This window comes from Rhinoderma darwinii, chromosome 11, assembly GCF_050947455.1.
Source record: "Rhinoderma darwinii isolate aRhiDar2 chromosome 11, aRhiDar2.hap1, whole genome shotgun sequence".
NCBI classification, from domain to species: Eukaryota; Metazoa; Chordata; class Amphibia; order Anura; family Rhinodermatidae; genus Rhinoderma; species Rhinoderma darwinii.
In genome coordinates this window covers 26392911-26416581 of record NC_134697.1, presented here as the reverse complement: position 1 = coordinate 26416581, position 23671 = coordinate 26392911, and the positions used below count along the sequence as shown (strand labels likewise).

The window sequence follows — 23671 nt, the reverse complement described above, 5'->3', positions numbered from 1 at the left end:
CGTCTGTATGTGCGGCTGTGCCTGGAACTACAGCTCAGCCCCATTTAAGCGGCCATCAATGTGTTTTTCCATAAAACAACTTTAGGAAAAATGCTAGATCACCATATAAAATTATACATACTGAATATGAGATATGTCCTACATGTCTGCAGTGTATACAAAGTCTATATAAATGTTTCCTGCCTGTTGTAAAATATTATATGTTGGTGATCCTTGTCTATTGTGTATTGTTGACACTGTTCCTGCTTTTATTAAATCATGCACTTAACTTCCAAACTGAGTAATGTACGAATGAAGATAGATCCACATGGTGAATTTTGCAGCACAATAGTATGCACCATTACATGGACTTAGTACCTATACAGAAAGCAATGAATTACACCCATTGTTGCTTAAAAAGCATGAGCTCTTTTGCAACCATTTTTATATTGCTCCAATGCGTTTAAAATAAGGAAACAAGTCTTGATTAAAAACATTCTACCGTTTTGTGTATACAGCTACTGTGCAGATCTATGTGTCTCCATGGTTTCAGACTAAAAACAAAGCCATGTCTTACTTCCCGATCGCCCACTGTCTTTTGATGGCGGGCAGTGAAGGTCCGAAGTCTACAGCAAAGTCCTTTGACGTCGCTGTAGAAAAGGCTTCTGAACACTTCAGCGAGCGCTCATGCTCTAAGCAGGATGTGTTACTAACAGCTCCTGTTCTTAGAGAAGCTTTCTGAATACAGCTGGGATCGGAGGAAATTCTGATCCCAGCTGTTTATCCATTTGATCATCGCTGCCTGTGACCACGGCATGAGCAAAGGGGACTCCCCTTCGATCGGTTGTCTGGTGACGCTATCAGAGACTGGGGGAACCCTCTGCTGTCAGCTCTGGGGACCTAGAAAGGACCTCAGGGCTGTCTGTTTTGTAAGTCTGCTGTTGGAGCACACTATATGTTGCCCTAACAGCAGCCTGTGTCACCGTGACACAGTATAATGTGTTAGTATTACATATGTGTTACATTACATACATTACAGGTATAAAACAAAGTGGTTCAAAAGTTATCCCTTCATGGGATTAAAAAAAAAAATAGCCACAAAAAAATATTATTTTGCATAAAATATATTTTATTGCCCATACATTACATAACAACAAAAAACCTGTTAGGGATCTGCCAGGTACTACGTCTAGGTATACTCCTGGGATTAATCAATCCACACCTGAGGCCAGACCTGTTAGACTGACACCGTCTCCCACCAACCAGGGTGGCAGGCTCAGGAGTGGGAGAGCCTATCGCGGCCTGGTCAGTCGGAGTTAGCTCCGCCCCCTGTCCTTTATTACCTGCCGTGTTCTCTTCCTCAGTGCTTGTAATTCTTCTGGATTCCTGGCCCCACTGCTGCTTGCTCCAGCCTGCTTCTGCCGTGCTTCTGCCTTGCTGCAGTTCCGCTTAACCTGCTTCGCTTTGCCCCTGGCTTGCTTCCTTCTCCGTGCTCACGTTGGTATACTCCACTTCATCCTGGTCCTGACTACTCATTCACCGCTCCGTTTCCTCGCGGTGTTCCGTGGGCTACTGCCCCTTCCCTTGCGTGTTCCCTGTTTGTTCTCCCGTGCACTTAGACAGCGTAGGGACCGCCGCCCAGTTGTACCCCGTCGCCTAGGGCGGGTCGTTGCAAGTAGGCAGGGACAGGGCGGTGGGTAGATTAGGGCTCACTTTCCCTTCACCTCCTTCCTGCCATTACATAATTACAAGCCCATACCTAGTCTACCATTTCTCCTACGCTGACGCTATCATGGACCCCCTTGAGACCCTGACCCAGCAGATGCAGGGCCTCTCCCTACAGGTCCAGGCCCTGGCCCAGAGGGTCAACCAGGGTGACGCTGCCTTAGTAGTACCCCTCACCTCACCTCTAGAACCCGACCTCAAGTTACCTGACCGGTTCTCAGGGGACCGTAAGACGTTTCTCTCCTTCCGGGAGAGTTGCAGACTGTATTTCCGCCTAAAACCCCACTCCTCAGGTTCCGAGAACCAGCGGGTGGGTATCATCATATCCCGACTCCAGGAAGGGCCCCAAGAGTGGGCCTTCTCCTTGGCTCCTGACGCCCCTGAACTTTCCTCTGTTGATCGTTTTTTCTCTGCCCTCGGACTCATTTACGACGAGACTGACAGGACTGCTTTAGCCGAGAGTCAGCTGGTGACCTTACGTCAGGGTAGGAGACCGGTTGAGGAATACTGTTCTGATTTTAGAAAGTGGTGCGTAGCTTCTCGGTGGAACGATCCGGCCCTAAGGTGCCAGTTTAGGTTAGGATTATCTGACGCCCTGAAGGATCTGCTGGTTAGCTACCCCTCTTCTGACTCCCTTCTTAAACGCTGCTCCCCGTCCTGGTCCCCCTCGAGGAAACCTCCTGTTCCCGTTCTCACCCCTGAGGGGGTGGAATTCGAGGTGGCCAAGATTATGGACAGTAGGATGGTCCAGGGCTCCCTCCAGTACCTGGTCCATTGGAGAGGATACGGGCCGGAGGAGAGGACTTGGGTACCTGCTCGTGATGTTCACGCTGGGGTATTGACCAGGAGGTTCCACCTTCTCTTCCCTACTAAACCGGGTCCTCTTAGTAAGGGTCCGGTGGCCCCTCATAAAAGGGGGAGTACTGTTAGGGATCTGCCAGGTACTACGTCTAGGTATACTCCTGGGATTAATCAATCCACACCTGAGGCCAGACCTGTTAGACTGACACCGTCTCCCACCAACCAGGGTGGCAGGCTCAGGAGTGGGAGAGCCTATCGCGGCCTGGTCAGTCGGAGTTAGCTCCGCCCCCTGTCCTTTATTACCTGCCGTGTTCTCTTCCTCAGTGCTTGTAATTCTTCTGGATTCCTGGCCCCACTGCTGCTTGCTCCAGCCTGCTTCTGCCGTGCTTCTGCCTTGCTGCAGTTCCGCTTAACCTGCTTCGCTTTGCCCCTGGCTTGCTTCCTTCTCCGTGCTCACGTTGGTATACTCCACTTCATCCTGGTCCTGACTACTCATTCACCGCTCCATTTCCTCGCGGCGTTCCGTGGGCTACTGCCCCTTCCCTTGCGTGTTCCCTGTTTGTTCTCCCATGCACTTAGACAGCGTAGGGACCGCCGCCCAGTTGTACCCCGTCGCCTAGGGCGGGTCGTTGCAAGTAGGCAGGGACAGGGCGGTGGGTAGATTAGGGCTCACTTTCCCTTCACCTCCTTCCTGCCATTACAAAACCTACACATATTAGGTATCTACACAACCACAATAACCTGAAGAATTAATTTAACAGGTTATTTAGCGTGAAACGTGAACGGTATAAAAAAAAGTCACCCCGCAAAAATTTCACCGTGCAAAAATAAATTAAATAACTTACATAGTAATTTATTTGTACCCCCAAACTGTGCAGAAAAGAAAACACATTTTCATTAAAGAAGGCCTCATATAGCCACGTAAAAAAATAAATAAAATTATGGCTGCTGAAAGACAAAAGCAAAAAAATTTAGCCGGTTTAAGGGCTCATTCAGACGAGCGTAATACTCGTCCATGTGCTGTGCATTGAAACAACGAACAGCACACTGACACATTTATTTCAATAGGGATATTCACGCATTTGTGAGTTTTCACACAGCCAGTGGCCATTGCGTGAAACACACTGCACATGCTATATTGGTGCATTTTCACACACCTAGTCGCCCATTGGAATCAATGGGTGCGTGAAAACTACTGACAGCACAAGGACGCACATCCGTGTTTCACGCATCAATTACATTTAAAAAAAAAAGTGCTTGCAAGTGTGTGAAAAACATGCCACACGCAAAGCACACTGATGCAAAACGCCACGCACATGGACAGATTTACGCGCGTTTTTTATGCACGTAAATCTGTCATGCTCGTGTGAATGTAGCCTAAGGCCTTTTCAGCCATGTTTATTAAAGGGTTACAAGGGTTTTAGTGTATTTTAAAATATAGATAATTTAACCACCACAACTCATCGGGGTAAGGCTACCACAAACAAACTCAATGTGGGGTGAACTGGGTTGACTGAATGGAAAACCTTGACATCAATGCAGTTATACAGCCGGTAATGCTGCGAAGGAAGATGCTGAAGCTTTTAACGTGTCCACCAAGAAGTCTCAATGTGTTTCCAGTTATCGCCTTTCTGTACAGACGTTTATGATTCTCAGCTGAAGTTCTATAAATCTTTAGGAACTTTTATTGTCCCCAAAGCATGGGACGTGGAGACAGTCTATAAATCTGAAGATCTCATGAGCAGAGCTTAAAACCATGTGCACTGACATCCCACACCAAGTGGAAAGAGTCAGGACAGTTATAAAGCAAAGAAATGTTGGAAAGTTTTCTATAAAATACTAACAGAGTCTTATTTCAAAACTTAAGAACTGGGCAGGAAAATAAGTCACTTCAGGCCGACTCTTCATAACCTAAACACCTATATCATAACCACTGGCAAATGACTATAACTCCTATTATGTTTTTCATATCTGGGATTATAAATCATATTAATAATCACATAATCACAATTAGACCTTTATTTAAACCTTGATGAACTAAGACATGTGGATACCAGACAGTGGAAGATAATTGGCCACGACCATTGTTTCAAATTGATGGACTATCCTTAGGATAAGGCATCAATATTAGATCGGTAAGGGTCCGACTCTCGGGACCCCAGCCGATCAGCTGTAAAGGGCCTGCGGTGCTCCGACGAGCACTGTGTCCACTTCATTGCCTACCACGTTCAGCTCGATACTTTTAGTAGCAGCTGTGACTGTGACAAGTATTACAGTGCACTACAGCTTTATCCCATTCACGTCAAGTGGACTGAGCTGTAATACCAGGCACAGCCACTACTAAAAGCACGGCGCTATACAGTACAGAGTTGTGATGACAATAAAGGGGACACCGCGATCGCCAGAGCAACACAGTCTGTGTAAACAGTTGATCGGTGGGGGTGCCAAGAGTCTGATCCCCACTGATCTAATATTGATGGCCCATCATAACTATAGGCCAATCAACCAGATAACGCCTTTGATTACTAAAAATGTATACCATGAGCTAACCTGAAATCAGCATTTACCTGTCCAATTACAAAGATAGTGACGTCACTTACCCCTCCTTCTAATAAAGAGGCCATGAAAAATAAAATAAATCATATTAATAATACTACCCCAATACTCATACCAACGTAAAGGGCTAGGGGGACACAATCCTGGAGTCCTTATGGTTAGGAGCTGACCCCAGGACTACTTCTTAAATAAACACACTTCTTAAATAAACACACCTTTGCCCTGTTACTGGGCAAAGGATAAATTCTTCCTCAGCAACTAGGTCACATGGGTCAATAGTTTTGAACCAATCACCTACAGTTGCTAAACCTGAGCTTGATTCTGCTTATAATAGGTTGAAAAATTTACATTTTGGCGGGAAAAATCCTATTAAAACCAGCCTGAACATAAGAAAGGTTTCACATGAGGTGATTAAAATCGTATGTGGACCATTCCTTATTGCCAGGGATCAATCCATTCTGTTGATGAACTTTTCATTCACTACTAGATTGGTGATTAAAGGGTTTGTCTTATAAAGCAACCCCTGTCCATATGACTTATTAGGGCACATAAAAATCATAGAGCCAGATTTAGCCAAAACGTAGACCTAAGACAAGAGAAATGAAGCATTACACAGCTCCCATGTGAATGAATGGGCTGTCGTAATGCACAGATTTGTTAGGTCCTCCAGAGTGAGAGACGCTTTTCTGCCCTAGCTAGTAGATGAGGGTCCTGAATGAAAGTCGTCCCTCTTTTAACCCTCGGTGACATGTCGCGGTATTGTGTATGACAGTTGCCAAGGAGCAGTATTGAGCGGGCTCACGGGTTGTAACATACAGCCGACACCTCACTGCAATGGCCGGGACTGGAGAAAACTCTGTTTCCAGTCGTTTAATCACTTAAATGCTGCAGTCAATATCGACCCACAGCATTTAAGTAATCGGGTTGTTAATCGCGGGGTGCCAATGGTTGTCATGGCAGCACTCACACCGCTCAATCAATGTAAATATAAAAAAGTTATGGCTCTCTGTTTTTATCTTTGTAAAAGGGGTAAAACATAAAAAAAACTATATAAATTTGGTATCGCCGTAATCGTATCATTCCGTAGAATAAAGTAAACATGCCATTCTTACTGCAAGGTAAACGTCGTAAAAACGAAACCCAAAAAACAATGGCGGAGTTGCTGTTTTTTTCCCATTTCCCTCCAAAAATATAATTTTTTTCAGCTTGCTACTATATTATATCTTACATTAAATAGTGCCAATAAAAACTACAACTCGTCCTGCAAAAAACAAGCCCTCATACAGCTTTGTCGACAGAAAATTTACAAAGTTATGGCTTTTGGAAGGCGGGGAGAAAACAATTTCAACTAAAAAAAAATGGATATGTCTCCAATGGGTAAAGGGGTTGTCTCATAAGACAACCTCTGTCCATATGCTCTATTAGGGCATATATTTCTCATAGAGGGGTGTCCCCTGTTTGAGACATCTCTCTCTGAGCCAGAATAGATCGCTGCCCTGTACGCCGTTCTGGCAGACTCAAGTCATTCTTATATTTAGTTAAATGGCCGCCATGTATTACTACATTTCCCCTGTAGCGGCTGCTGTAGTGGAAATGCCTAACTGGCCACGGCTAGGAGCGGGAGTGGTGGCTCCTTTCTGAAAGGGGTTGTTTCTAATAAGGCAACCCCTTAAACTCAGAACTTCCTATTAGAGTATTTGAAAAATTGGTTGCAGTCTACCCATTAAAGTGCTGGAAAGTTATTCATTAACCAGGATTCATAGAGGTAAAGGGAAAGGAAACGTTTCAAAGGTCCCTTTTTGCCAATAAGATCAGGTCTGATCTTTTCTATACCTGGAAATATACTAATTCATGCATGCAGAAGCCCCATAGTACAGCCGGAGGCAGTGTTGTAACTGGTATCCGTGTATATTTTAGGAAAAATGAGAAGGGATAAAAATGGTTTCTACTTCAACCTGCAAACTGAATAATTACAGAAAAATAATAATTAGCACAGTCGCTATAGAAACTGGTATTGGATGTAGGAGGATATGATGAGCTGTAGATTTATCCACAGTGTATGGTTATCAAGTACATGAGGATGTAATATGGAAATGATACTTACAGCCAAAGTGAGTTCCTGCCTTGTGTAATGACCCCTGTAAACTTGGTGAGTCTTCGAGCATCTACCTCCAGCCATTGCTGCAGGTCACTTCTTCCAGCACACCAAGCTCCATCATACAGGTCATTCTCGTTCACCCCGGCCTGTCATATAACAAGCAAAGTTCAAGGTTGTGGTCTAAAACATCTACAAAGAGTGTAAACTATGCCGCCATCATATATACTACTAAAAGTTCAAATGTCATTTAGGGAAACGAAGCTTGTGCCTCAGTTATATATTTGCTGGATCTTATAGAGTAACACTGTTAAAATGCAAAAAAATAACTCCTATAGAACCTTCACGACATTTAAAGGAAAAATAAAACCATTAATATATAAAATAACAAGATGATGCAAAAGTGAATTATAAGCTGCATTCTATAGACATGATCCTTCAAGAAAATGGAAAAACAATGGGGAAGATTTTTTAAAGACCATGTACACCTTTGAAATATTTTTATTTTTTTTAATCAGTGGGATTGGTGCAACTTTCAAAATACTTTTTATTAAAAATGATTTTTTACTTTTTGAGATACAGCTGCTTTGTATCCTGTATACAGAGCAGCTGTATATAGCGCTGAAACCTGTACCTGTCAGGTCCGCGGGACTGACAGGTTCAGTGTCAGCGGGTCCTGCATATCTTATAACTTAGATGTGATCGATTACAAGTGGATCCTGCGTGTCAGAGACACGCAGGACCTGCTGTTGCTGAACCCGTCAGTCCCGCGGACCTGACGGATTCAGGTCTTAGCGCATTATACAGCTGCTCTGTATACAGGATACAAAGCATCTGTATCTCAAAAAGTAAAAATAATTTTTAATAAAAAGTATTTTGAAAGTTGCACCAAACAGACTGATTTCAAAGGCATGCATTGTCTTTAAGACTGGCAACTCAGAAGAAAGAGGAGTGAAAAGTTGCACATTTTAGTGCAAATATGGCATGCACCAAAATGTATGACTATTTTAAGTTAGTGGTGTCTAAAATAAGTATATACAGTCATGTTACTGCCTGCTACAATTACCACACAAAGTATCACACCATGTAAAATTAGATAACAAGAACTTTAGAAGATTAAAAGAGCTCAATATCAAATAAAAAGATTGCCCATCAAGTTAGAAACATGATTCTTGACTTTCTATGTAAAAAAGAAAGATGGGGGTTCTCCAATCAAACGAAAGATACTGTAAATGACCATAGACCATACATTTATAATGCAAAAGACAACGTGCCAGTGCAATTCTTTGCACATACTAGTGCCATCCTATCTGTCAAGCTCTTTTCAAGACACGAACACTTCACAGTCTTTGGGGAATAAATACTTAGTATTATAGATTACTTTTATACCAATTGCCCCATTATAAAACTGGCAGCCTGAGAGATATGTGCATCATTTGTAATTCACCTGGATATTGAGGCGGCCTCTGTGGGCTCCCAATCCATAGCGTTTCACTGTTGAAGCATGGAGCTGGAAGTCTGTTACTTTCAAGGTCTCCAGCCCCAGTGGGGGACAACCTGTGGGATGAAGAACCAAATAAGTGACCATTAATCAATAGGCATGTATGCCTACACAACTAGCACTCTTCATCCGATACCCAGACTAGACCAGAGTACCTGATGATATAGACCATTACTATGGATATAGTATAGAGTGATAATCTAACAGGGGTAGATTGACTATTTGGGTCAGTCACTCAAGGGCCTATGACCCTTTTTGCCTAAAAGCCCAGACACCTCTCAGTCCTCCGTTGTAATTTATAAATAAATTATGACCATCACCAAATTCTCTGTGATTAGAAGCAATTAGTTAGGTTATATATACAGAGAGACATTGACAGACATGTTGTTATAACACTAGTCTTCAATAAATCTAATCTTGAGCCGGCTACCGAAATTATCATTTTTGTTGTCAATGGTGCAATGATTTTTTCACATTATTTTAGTGTCCCATAAAAGATGCAATGATTTGTAACAATGCAATTTTATACGCACTTGATAATTTACTGAAAATCAGTGACCAAAATGTTCAATGAGCCTGAAAGAAAATTATCATTCACCACTAATCAAACACATGCCATGATTATATGACGTCTTTACGGATCAATCCAAATTGTAAGATCTGGCCAATAACGATTTCTAATGATTCAAAGAATTTTAGTTAATCTAAAATCCAATAATTTTTATACCCCAGATACAATGGTTATTGCTCTAAAGTATGTGTACACGTCATATGTGGTATGATGTATGGCATTATATTCAAATTGTGAATTAAATATTATTATTGAAATTGATCATAAAGACAGATGACATCACAAGATGACATCACCTAGCACTCATTTTAAAAAGAGTCTGTCACCAGAAATTTGCCTATTAAAGCAGCAGCACAGTAATATAGTGTAGCCTCACCTGAATCTAACGCTGTTTTCATTTTTCAGCTGAGTGGCTCCGTTGCAGCGATAATCACTTTATTCCTTATATGCAAATTAGCTTTTTGGAGCAACAAGGGTACAAGGCGTGATCATGTCTTCTACACTGACTGGCCCTGGCAATCAAAGAAGGAAGGCAGGGAGGGTCGGACTGGGGATAAAAGGTAAAGCAGTTTTAAGCAACGGTGACGCCCTCGTTGCTCAAAAAAAGCTCATTTGCATATAAGGAATAAAGTGATTATCGATGCAACGGAGCCACTCAGCTAAAAAATAAAAACAGCATTAGTTTCATGTGAGGCTACACTATATTACTGTGCTGCTGCTTTGATAGGCAAACTTCTGGTGACAGACTCCCTTTAAAGGTGTTTTCTGGCCTACAAAACACAGTTTTAAATCACTTATTGGAGTTAATATAAAGGGGTAAGCTGTTTGGGACCTGGATCAATTATTCCAGAGTGAAAAAAAACAGCTACATAGAGCATCCCTCACTCTGGAGAGTAATTTTAACCATGCAATACTTAATTTCCCCTGTGATGGCACTGCAGGGGATTTAAACACTTACTGCCATGTTGCTCTGCAGATTATTGCTGATTGCTAGGGGCACAGGACACCCTATTATCCGCATATTTTAGGGGGATGCTTTGAACCGAATGGGATTGTAAAAAGTCAGCAACCCCTTTATGTTTCAATAATTTTTATTGAAGGTTTTCAAGAAAAGATAAACTGTATGTCAAACAATGCAATTAGCATCCGGGGGAAATCCCCATAAATCAAATCATGACAGACAAATATATTCCAAATATAGCCACATTTCAAAAAAGAAAGAGTGAATACAAGGGAGGGAGAGAAAGAGGGAACAGAAGGGGGAAAGGTAGGAGAATGAGTGTCTTCTAGGCAAAATGTACCTAAGAGATCGTCCCAAGGTATCTGAGCCATGGCTGCCAAACTTGGAGGAAGAGCTCCTCCTTATCTGAGACCATACAGTGTAACCGGTCATTGACCATAATACAATTCAGTTTAGTCTTAACCAGATGAAGAGGAATCACAGGACGTTTCCAGGATGTAGCTATAGTAATTTTGACTGCCAGGAAAAGAAAGGATACAAATTCATGAGAGGCCTTAGACAAACCAGGGATGGTCTCATTAAGTAATGCCTGTGACAGGGAAAGTGTCAAGTTAATCTGAGTTATAGAATATAACATATTAAAGATTTGTTGACAGAATCGGCGTACCCTCGGAGAAGCCCACCATATATGCAGAGGGTCTCCCACACATCCACAGTGTCTGAAGTAAGAAGAGGAGGAAGAAGGGAACAGCTTGGCCAGTCTAGAGGGAACTGAGTACCATAGAAAAAATACATTATAATTGGCTTCGACCAGCAAAGCGTTAATGGAAATTTTCGCAGCACGTTCTGCCATATCTTGCCATTCCCTAACATTAAAGGATGTGTGTAAGTCCCTCTCCCACATATACATACATGACAGCCTGTCTGATGGAGAAACCAAAAATGAGTAAATATTAGACAAGAAATGATGACCAACAACCCCTTTAAATATAATGATTTTCCATTTCTATAGAGGTATTTATACCAGAGTTGTAAATATCATGTATGGAAAAAGAGGTACCTTTATAGATTGTATACTTTTTAGGGTTATTAGATGTCCCTAAGAAAGCTCTATGTGGCATCTATAGCTCACTATGATGTATACCTGCTAATAATTCCTAGTGGCGTCAAAACTGACACATATGTATAAGTTAGACTAGTCCTGGAGGCAGATATTTCACCTTGCCTGAAGTTAATACATCTTGAATGATTAGTCTTTTCCATCAGGTGTAATAACCTGTTGCTGCAGGCATTAATGTTATGAGTTCTGGTATCAATTTCTTCCATTGTTTCTCGAGAGTAAACATTGAGGACCTAACTGGTTACCAAGGGCTTTGCATACATCTGTTCAAGGTGCAGATAAAACATAAAGGGCTTAAGATATGGGATGCCACGGTCACCAGACTGCCAGTCATGTGCCAAGTCTCCATTGAGATCATCTGTGATGATCTTCTATGGTCTCATGGACAATTACTGTAGAGCAAAGGACAACCAATATTTGCAAATATTTATACATAGAATATATACAAAAAATATTCCCTAAACAGAGAACATTTGGGTCATCATACATCTAAAATGACCTTGCATGACTAAATTTTATTGCTCTACACAATAAAGTAAGAATCTAGCCAAGTAGGTTGAAGATGACATAATAGGTTCTCAATCTCAGTGGAAGGATGGCGTTCACTACTGATGAGGTCCGAGGATGGCCAGATGTCAATGATTGACTACCTGACAACTGGACAACTGAACCAGGTACAGTATCCAATATCTGCTCCACATATAGACCATGGAAGTATAGTAAACGAAATGTGACATGAAAAAAAAACCAATAGGCTAGGTTCACACCACATTTTTTGCCTCCTGTTAAAACATCCAAGGTTTCTTTGTATCTAATTAAGCACTGAGACCCCCACCAATCGCTAGAACGAAGCAGCTGAAGCGCTCGTGTGAGTGCTCAGCCGCTTTGTGTCTGTTCAGCTTTTTCCGGAAATAAATGTATCGGTGTACAGACTCAATAGAAAGTCTATGAGCCCGCACTCCAATACATCGGCTTTCCGGAAAAAGCCAAACAGACACGAAGCAGCCGAGTGCTCACACGAGCGCTTCAGCTGCTTCGTTCTAGCGATTGGTGGGGGTCACAGTGCTCAGACCCCCACCAATCCAAACTTCTGACATGCCACTATGGCATGTCAAAAGTTTAGCTACACTTTAAGGTCTCTTTAATACATCTATTTGTTGCTTGAGAATACTGCATTCAAACATGTTAGAGAGCGGATGCTATTTATGCTCTTTCCAATTGACCTCAGTAAAACTTCTAGCCATCAAAATAAAAAAATATTTTCCAGTCTGGGCTCCAAAGTATAATTAGCATAAAATCTCTATGTATTGTATGTAGTCTATTATTTAAAACTCGTCCTTATATTCATCCTTATAATCTAAAACTCGTCCTTGTGACATTCTATAATTAATATTTTACTAAAAAAATCTGAAAAATTACACCCAGATTTTATGCTTCCTATAGTGTGAAACATGGACTGGAAAACCTTTGTTTTTATTTTTGCCTTGAACTTTAGTGTACAGAGCACTTTGGAAACTTGCATTGGAGGAACCAGAGTGAAATAACGCACATCCGGGGTATGTTAAAAATTGCCGGTGGCACACGGAGTTCCTACTACAGAGTCCCATATTCCAGAGCAGTAGGCACTTCATGTTCCGCCAAATGGTGCCCCCCATACAGTACCCTATAATGGATGATATGGCATGTGATGGAACATGCTACAATTTTTGATCTCACAGATTCAGTATAAATCCATGAAAAAAAAAAACATTTACAGGTACATCATGGGTCTATAAATTTATATGGGTGGTCTGTACAAATCAGGCCTAAGTCTAAACAGAAACGTCTAATTTCGCTTCATCCTGTATACATTTCATGGATTTAAGATCTCTTTTAATATTGCTTTATCAGCACTCAAGTTCAAATGGAAATACTTCTTCGATGTACTTTTACACTTTTTGGCAGTAGGAATTGTAATATATGGCATTAATATATATTTTCAAGCGGAAGGTATATATAAAAGATTCATACGATTCCTGCAGCACTGTAGATTACAAGTCATTATCACAAAGTGACGTATAATGAAGTTAAAGCAGTGTTATAATACAAAATCCTCTAGGCAATGCTAGGGCAGAAAATAGCCGTCATGCTCATTCATGTTGTATATGGCAATAGGCATTTTTTAAGAGACAGTAACATTTTCCATTTGCACTACATCTGATGTCAGCTTATATGTAAAGTAAACTGTGGCAAAGAATCAGAGATTCTGCAACAGAACCAGAAGATATATTTATAAAACAGTCTGTGACTTTCATAAGCAAAAAGAGAGTGTGTACGAGATTAACAATATGACGGGGTCATTAATCTCGGGCCCCTTCAAGGCATCAGTTCCCCAGTGCACGGAACAGGATAATTGGTTGTAACAGTACAAAGTTCTCCTGGACTGATGGTGGGTGCAATTTCATGGCATGGGAGCAAAATAGGGCAACTTTAACCCACTCTAACTGGGCTTGCAACCATCTGCGCTATGTTGGTGCCCACTTTAAAGCATATTTCTACTATTGGGCCAAAATTTCTGGTAGAAATTTTCCTTATGGTGCACTATTAAAAGGGTTATCTAGGATTAGAAAAAAAGAATAGGGCAGATTTACTATCTAAAATGTGCAAAAATTCTGGCCCAAATTGAGCCAAAACTCTGCCATACATACCATGCTCCACATTTATTAACTGTTTTAGACACTTTTTTTCGACACGCTCGACTTAGGGCGTGGCTTAGTGAAAAGGGGTGTGTCCTAGAAAAGGTGGCGCAGCTTAAAATGCAACACTGTGCACCAAAAATGCGTCAAAACTGGTGTAAACTAAGCCAACTAATAGGTGGTATAAGGAAGAGAAAAGCGACTAGCATGTCTAGCTAGAGGCTCCAATTATCATACAGTGTGCACCACTTTGATAAATTTGGCACATTTTCTGACTGCCTAAATCTTAGGCAGTATTAGTAAATCGTACCCTCTTTGTTTTTTTCTGAAACAGCGCCACTCTTCTCCATGGGATATCTTTGGTATTGCAGCTTTGCCCTATTCACTTGCATAGTAATGAGCTGCAATACCAGACACAACCCATGGACAAGTGTGGTGCGGTTTCTGGGGAAAAAGAGATTATGTTGTTTTTTTTTTAATTCTTGACAACCTCTTTAATACACTGGATTTTTCTATTTACAATTTTACCATATTTTATAACTTTTTTATGTCATGCTGTGTCTTCAGTTTAAATGATGAATGAAACCTCTTTGAGGAGTAGTTGGAATTGCTCATTTCCAAGGTGCATGTGAGTTATTCCATTAAGTAGGCATTGATGTGTGGCTATAATATTAACATAGAGGGGTACATATAGGTGAGAAGACCCCTTAACAAAGATTAAAATGGCACTCCCTTATGGTGCTGGTTAACACCACCACACCCTAACCACCTGGGACAGTAGGATTTGGTTCCTGTTTGCCCCATCTGCTTTTCATAATCCACCAGTTAATTCTCCACACGCTTGTTTGTAGAACGTGTGGAGAGGGGATCCCTGCACAGATTCTCACTACCCATCCAAATATGGGATGCATTCAACCTTTTCTGTGCCCCTTTTCTGTAGTGGTCCGATAGCAGCCACGTGGGATGCCTCTATGGTATGTATACCCTGTATATGCATGAAGAAATAGGAAGGTAAGAGAAGAGAATAATCTGTGTATAATTGCATGTAGTTGGGTGACCAAGAGACCTGAACATTACGCTACATTACCTTCAAAATGGCTGTCTATAGTAACAACATAATATGCAAAGTTCCATTAGGAAATGCAGCTTTGGAGAACAAAGTGTTACTCCAGCAAGTGAAATATTGTGGGAAAAAACGAACATTCATGAGCCAATGTATGTTATACTGTTTGTAGATGTGCTGAGATGAAAAGCTTATAATAGTAAAGTTAAGAGGAGTAGCTATAGGGGTGCAGAGGTAGCAATCGCTCCCAGGTCCTTGTACCCGAGGGGGCACTTGTTACAGATCTGCTTTGCGACCCAAGTGCTTCAAGTTACCTATGTGGTAAAGTTTATAAAAAGAACTACACATACACGTGTATACAGTTTGTATGTAAATGATTCTCAAGGTTTTCAGAACTGGAGATATGTAAGATGTGTAAAAAGGCACAGCAAATAGTTGGGGAACTCAATAAGAGAGGCAATGTGAGGAAATAATCCATCACTAGTTCTGTTCAGATTCTGTGGCTACTTATCTGAAGGTTGTCAATGGGATATTTAATGCACAAATCTATTTAACTTTGATTGAATTATTTTAGTTAATGATGTTACAGAGGCAGAAAAACATATTACAGATACAGACAAAGTAGTAAAAAAAAACATTCTCACGAACTTTCTCTGACATCTTGGGTTTTCTTCTCCTCGTCTGTTCCAAAAACAAATTTTTCAGACGTTTTCTTGTTTTTCTCGGCTTTCTTGCTACTGTTTTTGGCTGAGGAAAAAAGAGATAGTTGTCTTATTACAAGTCTGAGAACAGTCGCATGCTCTGCACATCTGCATAGAGAGCAATCTCTTTAAGGACTCATGTAAACTCCATACAACCTTCAAGGGCCATAATATAGAACCCATAAAAGTGCATGGGGCTCTACCTCTATATGCCTTGGTATTCATACATACAACCCGATAAAATCGTGACGTGTTCCATCAGATGCCATATTATGGAAATATGCTATATGGATTATGGGATGTATGATGAATTTTATGGAATAATGGACTGTGAAAGCCTCAATGTGTATTAAAAAGCTCTGCGTCACTTTCAGGGAGCAGAGTTGTCACCAGAATCCCCATCCTTATTATAATTTTTGTAAAAGGAAAAGCACAGCTGGTAGAGTCCGAAGGACCTTACCCCTCAAATCTCTTAAGCCATGGACCCCAAGTAATCATAACACAAAACCAAATATGTAGGCATTGGTGTAACCTTATAACCTACTCAAAGTGGAAATTTCTTTCTTGTCTGACACTGGAAGGTGGTTGTGTCAAGGTCAGAAACCGTCATCTCTGGTTTGATAATGAAACAGCATACTCTTATCTGGCAGTATACAGGTAAATTGTATTGAAATGTTGACATGTATATAGCCGTCATTAAACCACAAATTCATTATTGCTTAATCCCTTGAAGTTATTTTTTGCATTTTTTTTATAACGTTAGGCTGACACACAGATACCAGCTCCGTCAGTCAAACCTCTAATGTGTGTGGTAAATATTAAACAAACTTGGAGACCTTCATTCTTCCTAATCACATGCTATATCATCCATAATTATGTCTGTTCAAGGGACATGTAGCTCCAAGCAGCATATACAGTTAGGTCCAGAATTATTTGGACAGTGACACAAGTTTTGGCATTTTAGCTGTTTACCCAAACATATTGAATATACAGTTATATAATCAATATGGGATTAAAGTGCGGAATATCAGCTTTAATTTGAGGGTATTCACATCCTAATTTGAGGAAGGGTTTAGGAATTACGGATCTTTAATATGTAGCTGCCTCTTTTTCAAAGGGACCAAAGGTAATTGGACAATTATCTCAAACACTATTTAACCCCTTAGTGACCAGCCCATTTTAGGCCCTAATGACCAAGCTATTTTATTTGTTTTTCTATAGTCGCATTCAAAGAGCTATAACTTTTTTATTTTTTCGTCTACATAGCTGTATGAGGACTTGTTTTTTGGGGGATTAGTTGTACTTTTTAAAAGCACAATTTTTGGGTACATATTATTTTTTTATTAACTTTTATTAACTTTTTTGGGGGGATTATAAAAAAAAACTGAAATTCCGCCATTGTTCTATGCGTTTTTAAATTGACGCCGTTCACTGTGCGACGTAAATAACATGTTACCTTTATTCTATGGGTCGGTACGATTACGACGATACCACATATGTAGAGGTTTTTTATGTTTTACGACTTTTGCACAACAAAACCACTTTTGAACTAAAATTATTTGTTTTTGCATCGTTGCTTTCCAAGAGGCGTAACTTTTTTATTTTTCCATCAATGTAGTGATTTTTTGGGCTTGTTTTCTGCGGGACGAGACGTAGTTTTGATTGGTACTGTTTTGGGGTGCATGGCACTTATTGATTCATTTTTATTATAACTTTTTTGGGGGGCAATGGAAAAAAATTGCAATTTCGCCATTGTTTTTTGCGTTTTCTTTTTACGGTGTTCACCTTGCGGTTTAAATTACATATTAACTTTATTAATGGAGTCATTACAGTCGCGGCGATACCATATATGTGTACTTTTATTTATTTTTTACACTTTCACTAAATAAAACCACTTTTTATGGAAAAAAATGGTTTTATTTCTTTTTTTACTGTAACTTTTATTATTAATCTTTATTTCACATTTATTATTTATTTCACTAGTCCCACTATGGGACTTTGCTGTGCGATCTTCAGATCCCTGATATAATGCTCTGGTATACTTCGTATACCAGAGCATTATTGCCTGTCAGTGTAAATCTGACAGGCAATCTGTTAGGACGTGCCTCCGGCGTGTCCTAACAGGCATATGTCCAGGGCAGACCTGGGGGCTTTTATCAAGCCCCCGGCTGCCATGACACCCCATCGGAGACCCGCGATTGCATTTGCGGGCCGCCGATGGGTGACAGAGGGAGCTCACTCCCTCTGTAAACAAAGTTAAATGCCGCGGTCGCTATTGACGGCAGCATTTAACGGGTTAAACGGCCGCAATCGAAGTAAACTTCGATCGCGGGCGTTGGAGCAGGAGCTCAGCTGTCATCAGACAGCAGAGCCCCGGCTCCAGCCTGTACAGGACACCCGTGCAGGACTTAGACTAGGCGAACGTGAAAAGGCGTCAGCCTAGCCTAAGGCCCCTTAGTGACCAACGTAAAAAGGCGTATTGGTGGTCACTAAGGGGTTAATGGGCTGCATGTGGTATTCGCTCCTTAATCTATCATCAATTAAGCAGGTAAAAGGTCTGGAGTTGATTCCAGGTGTGTGGCATTTGCATTTGGAAGCTGTTGCTGTGAACCCACAACATGAGGTCAAAGGAGCTCTCAATACAAGTGAAACAGACCATCGTTAGGCTGAAAAAAATGAAGAAATCTATCAGAGTGATAGCACAAATGTTAGGAGTGGCCAAATCAACAGTTTGGTACATCCTTGAAAAAAAAAAAAGAGAGCACTGGTGATCTTGTGAACTCCAAAAGGCCTGGACGTCCACGGAAGACAACAGTGGTGGATGATCACAGAATCCTTTCCATGGTGAAGAAAAACCCCTTCACAACATCTACCCAAGTGAAGAACACTCTTCTGGAAGTAGGTGTATCAGTATCTAAGTCTACCATAAAGAGAAGACTTCATGAGAGCAAATACAGAGGGTTCACCACAAGGTACAAACCATTAATCAGCCTCAAAAATAGAAAGGCCAGATTAGACTTTGCTAAACAACATCCAAAGAAGCCGTCCAGTTCTGGAACAGCATGAAACTAAGATCAACCTGTACCAGAATGATGGGAGGAAGAAAGTATGGAAACGGCTTGGACGTCTCATGATCCAAAGCACACCACATCCTCTGTAAAACATGGTGGAGGCAGTGTGATGGCATGGTGGGGGCAGTGTGATGGCATGGTGGAGGCAGTGTGATGGCATGGTGGGGGCAGTGTGATGGCATGGTGGGGGTAGTGTGATGGCATGGTGGGGGCAGTGTGATGGCATGGTAGGGGCAGTGTGATGGCATGGGCATGCATGGCTGCCAAAGGCACTGGGTCACTAGTGTTTATTGATGATGTGACTGAAGACAGAAGCAGCCGGATGAATTCTGAAGTGTTCAGGGATATACTTTCTGCTCAGATTCAACCAAATGCAGTAAGGTTGATCGGACGTCGCTTCACAGGACAGATGGACAATGACCCAAAACATACTGCGTAAGCAACCCAGAAGTTTTTTAAGGCAAAGAAGTGGAATATTCTGCAATGGCCGAGTCATCACCAGATCTCAACCCGATCGAGCTGCATTTCACTTGCTTACGACAAAACTTAAGGTAGAAAGACCCACAAACAAGCAACAACTGAAGACGCTGCAGTAAAGGCCGGGCAAAGCATCACAAAGGAGGAAACCCAGCATTTGGTGATGTCCATGGGTTCCAGACTTCAGCCAGTCATTGCCTGCAAAGGATTCTCTACAAAGTATTAAAAAAAAAAACATTTTATTTATGGTAATGTTAATTTGTCCAATTACTTTTGAGCCCCTGAAATGAGGAGGCTGTGTAGAAAAATGGCGGCAATTCCTAAACGTTTCACAGGATATTTTTGTTTAACCCTTTGAATTAAATCTGAAAGTCTAAACTTCAATTTCATCTCAGTTGCTTCATTTCAAATCCAATGTGGTGGCAGCAGAGCCCAAATCATGAATATTGTGCCACTGTCCAAATAATTCTGGACCTAACTATAGTCCTAGTATTAGTGTGTTCCTTATTACAGCTATTTTTCCAGGATAGATAGATAGATAGATAGATAGATAGATAGATAGATAGATAGATAGATAGATAGATAGATAGATAGATAGATAGATAGATAGATAGATAGATAGATAGATAGATAGATAGATAGATATGAGATAGATAGATAGATAGATAGATAGATAGATAGATAGATAGATAGATAGATAGATAGATAGATAGATAGATAGATAGATAGATAGATAGATAGATAGATAGATAGATAGATAGATATGAGATAGATAGATAGATAGATTATCCCTGCAAATTGTCTCTTGTGGTTAATATATGACTGATATTCAATTATGTGTACTCTCCCATGTGTTTGTAAGAATATACCACAATGCCACATGGAAGAACCTGTGTTATCTTTCCATACTATCTAGCTGACGGCTTTCAAACTTATTTTTTCATAATGAAATATCATTTCTTCTATGACAGTATATATAAAATCTAATTATGAGCCCCAGGCACCTGTCTTAAAAAATCATATACCCTGTCACTGCCCGTCTTCTGAGTCCCCGGCATCTCCCTAAGTTATGTCCAACTGATGGAGGCTCTTGAGCTTTACTTTAACTATCTGAAGGAAATTGTACATGTATTTCATTGTATACACTAAATCAACCTGTGCTCTTTATTTACCCACGATTATTACAATATCTGGACAAGACACTGACATGAAGTAGCGTGGTGCCAATGTAACCAGCATTTCCTCCATGTGCCTACTGTTTTATTGTGGTCTCGTAAATCTCAAATAAGCTTCCAAATTACCACAATTCTATTTTTGTGATATCACTTCGATGGGTTTGTATGGCTATTGGGAGACATAAGCTGTGGAGAGGATTGTACTCGGAGGTACAGATGTACTGGAGATCTGGCCAATTCTCTATAGGTATTTTGATTGATACTTTGCACCTCCAGTTTGTAATTATGGGACTCCTAATGTAGAAGGAGACTGTATATTGAAGCCAAATGATTCCTCCACCGATCAGTAGAGCCAAATAATACATGACACATTAAGGTCCAACATGAGTTAATAGAGGGAAATTCTCTGTTCAGGAGCCGCATCTCTTGACCAGAGTTCAACACGCCCAATCCTGTGTTCCTATGGGAGCTAAGCTGTAGCCAAAAGTGACTGGCAGCGGCTTATTCCCTTCTTCCTGTTGAAATAAATATGCACACTCGGCTGAAGGTACATGTTAATGGAGGTTGGGAGAGATAGTTGTATGACCAGCCTTTAGTTTTTACTAAAATTGGGTGAGATTTCTAGATGTGTTAGGGTATGTGCACACGATAGCTGCCTTTTATGTCTGAAATTTCAGACTGTTTTCAGGAGAAAACAGCTCCGTCGTTTCAGACGTAATTGCTTCTCCTCGCATTATGCGAGGCGTCTTTGACGGCCGTAAATTTGAGCCGTTCTTCATTGAATTCAATGAAAAACGGCTCAAATTACGTCCAAAGAAGTGTTCTGCACTTCTTTGACGAGGCAGTCATTTTACGCGTCGTCGTTTGACAGCTGTGAAACGACGACGCGTAAATTACAGGTCGTCGGCACAGTACGTCGGCAAACCCATTCAAATGAACGGGCAGATGTTTGCCGACGTATTGTAGCCGTATTTTCAGGCGTAAATCGAGGCATATTACGCCTCGTTTACGCCTGAAAATAGGTCGTGTGAACCCAGCCTTACAGGTTCAATACAATATTGAACTACATTTATCAGATAGCTGGGACATTTGTGGGGGCCGTTAATGACATCGTAGACTGGTCATACACCTTAAATAGCTGTCGTCCGACAGCTATTCTTCCTGATCCACCCATACACATGCACGCTCGGCCAAGCGTGCATGTATTCTGAATGGGGAGAAAAAAGTAAGCCGCTGCCAGATTCCTCCGCAGCCCGCTATTCCTCCCAACCCATGCACGCTCGGCTAAGCGTGCATATATCCTGAATGGGGAGAGGGGGAGTAAGCTGCTACCAGATACCTCAGGCATTGGCTTACCTCCACTAAGAACATTGGGCATGTTCAAATCCAACTGCCGATTCTCCTCTACCTTGACATTGTGGGAGAGTCACGAGGCCCCCATACACATTAGATGGTCAGTCAGTCCCACCATAATCCTCAGCTTCTGCCGACATTAATCTAATATATGGCCCCCTTAAGACATTATAATTTTGCCTTACTGCGGGGACGGTGCAGAGAGGAGCTTCTTTGGTCACATCATTCATAGTGCATAGTCTGAGCTAGTTCTAGAACACTGGTTTGTATTAGACATTTACCAGGGACTATTCATCTTTTTTGAAAAATATGGCGCAGACATTACTCAAATTAACGACAAATTTTACAAAGCGCAACTCCGTTTCCAGCAACAGATCTGATAAATCTGTCCCACTGAGTCCACTTCACTTGTAGACTGTAATCCTTGCACAGCAGGAACCAGGTAGACTGAGTTATAATATTGCTGTACTTTTAGAAGAAACAGTGATTTACGGTTCTTCAGTCAACGTCCCACTTATGCTAATAGGATTATGTAAGAAATGTCTGACTCGTCCATCTGTATTTCATTAAGTGGATTCAGGTGTTTTATGTAAGTGTGAAGCGTATCAGGGAATTTATGTATGATCTGGTCGGCCACAGCTCAGTTTTTGGCCAGGATTGTAGTCTGGAGAATGATGGAAGAGTAACCGTCCCAGAGAAAGAAACTGCAACAGAAGTTAATATTCTGAACCTATTATTTTCAGTGTCCAATTAATCCAGTTAAGTATATCTTGCCCCCCCCCCCTCCCCATTGACCTGGCACGTTGTTTGTATAGGCATCAGTCTGATAGGTAGTGAACAAATACAGTATCTTAAGGATGGTCACACATGGCTATATGCAAAGAGTGAGCAGTCAAGAGCTGACGTTCAAAGTATTATAATTATATACAGATGGTGTAGGATGTGCCCTAGGTGCTTTATGCCAGGACAGACGCCAACAAGCCTCTATGTCTTGACCGCCCACTAGACTCATAAGGCCATTTACAGGAAATTAAACAAATAAATTACAAGTTATGCTGAATTTTTTTTCCACAAAACTATTTATCAATCTTTAGCTTCTCCTACCTATAACTTGCTGCCCGCAGGTAGGACATCATGTTCTACCTGACACCTTCATTTTAAGCCCCATTAAAAATAGAGACCCCATTTAGCTATAGTATACAAAAGAATTATACCACTTAGAGTATATTTAATATGTAACTTTATACCATCTGGTTTTAATTTTCACACTTTACTGTGCAATCATCCAATTTACAATAGTCTCATCCAATTGATGTGAGAACTGGAGCAGGACTCTTGCCACAAGAGCTTACATATGCTTTCAGCACTCTTTTGTAGACATCCTATAAAGAGTGTTCACCATCTGGACCTCTACAATCACTTGGCAACTCATTAAGACAGTCTCTCTGAAGTGTGCAGCAGATGCATCCTTGGCACTATCTGACAGCGCAGCATTAATACTTCACAGATTTATAGTGTAGGTATTGGATTTGCCAAATTGGACAAATGCATATTCAATGCAGCACACCACACCACATATAGCAGCAGGCAGGGGACGCTATGGCACATTAGAAAAAGGAGAATTTTAATTTTCTATATTTTATATCCCATGTAGTATTGTAACATTGCACCATTTAGTCAAAATCAGTGCGAAAAAATCATCCAGTTTTTCTTTGAACTGCATGTATTAGGCCACAGCTAGACAATGATTTTTGTATTGTATTAGTAGATGGCATGGGGCATTATATGCTGCTGCATACACAGGAACATACAATGCACGCCTGATAAATCGATTCTACCATTTCTAC

At 41.1% G+C, this 23671-nt stretch overlaps 1 protein-coding gene across 1 annotated transcript in view; it reads right to left on the bottom strand.

Annotated features, from left to right (window-relative positions):
* The window catches only part of CPXM2 (carboxypeptidase X, M14 family member 2), a 72566-nt gene that overhangs the window by 46030 nt on the left and 2865 nt on the right, over positions 1-23671 (bottom strand). Inside the window, exons 3-5 of the mRNA XM_075842380.1 lie at positions 15696-15794; positions 8604-8713; positions 7166-7305 (exon numbers count right to left, since the gene is read on the bottom strand). Of these exons, the coding sequence (XP_075698495.1) occupies positions 7166-7305; positions 8604-8713; positions 15696-15794 (349 nt within the window). The remainder of the gene's footprint in view (positions 1-7165; positions 7306-8603; positions 8714-15695; positions 15795-23671) is intronic.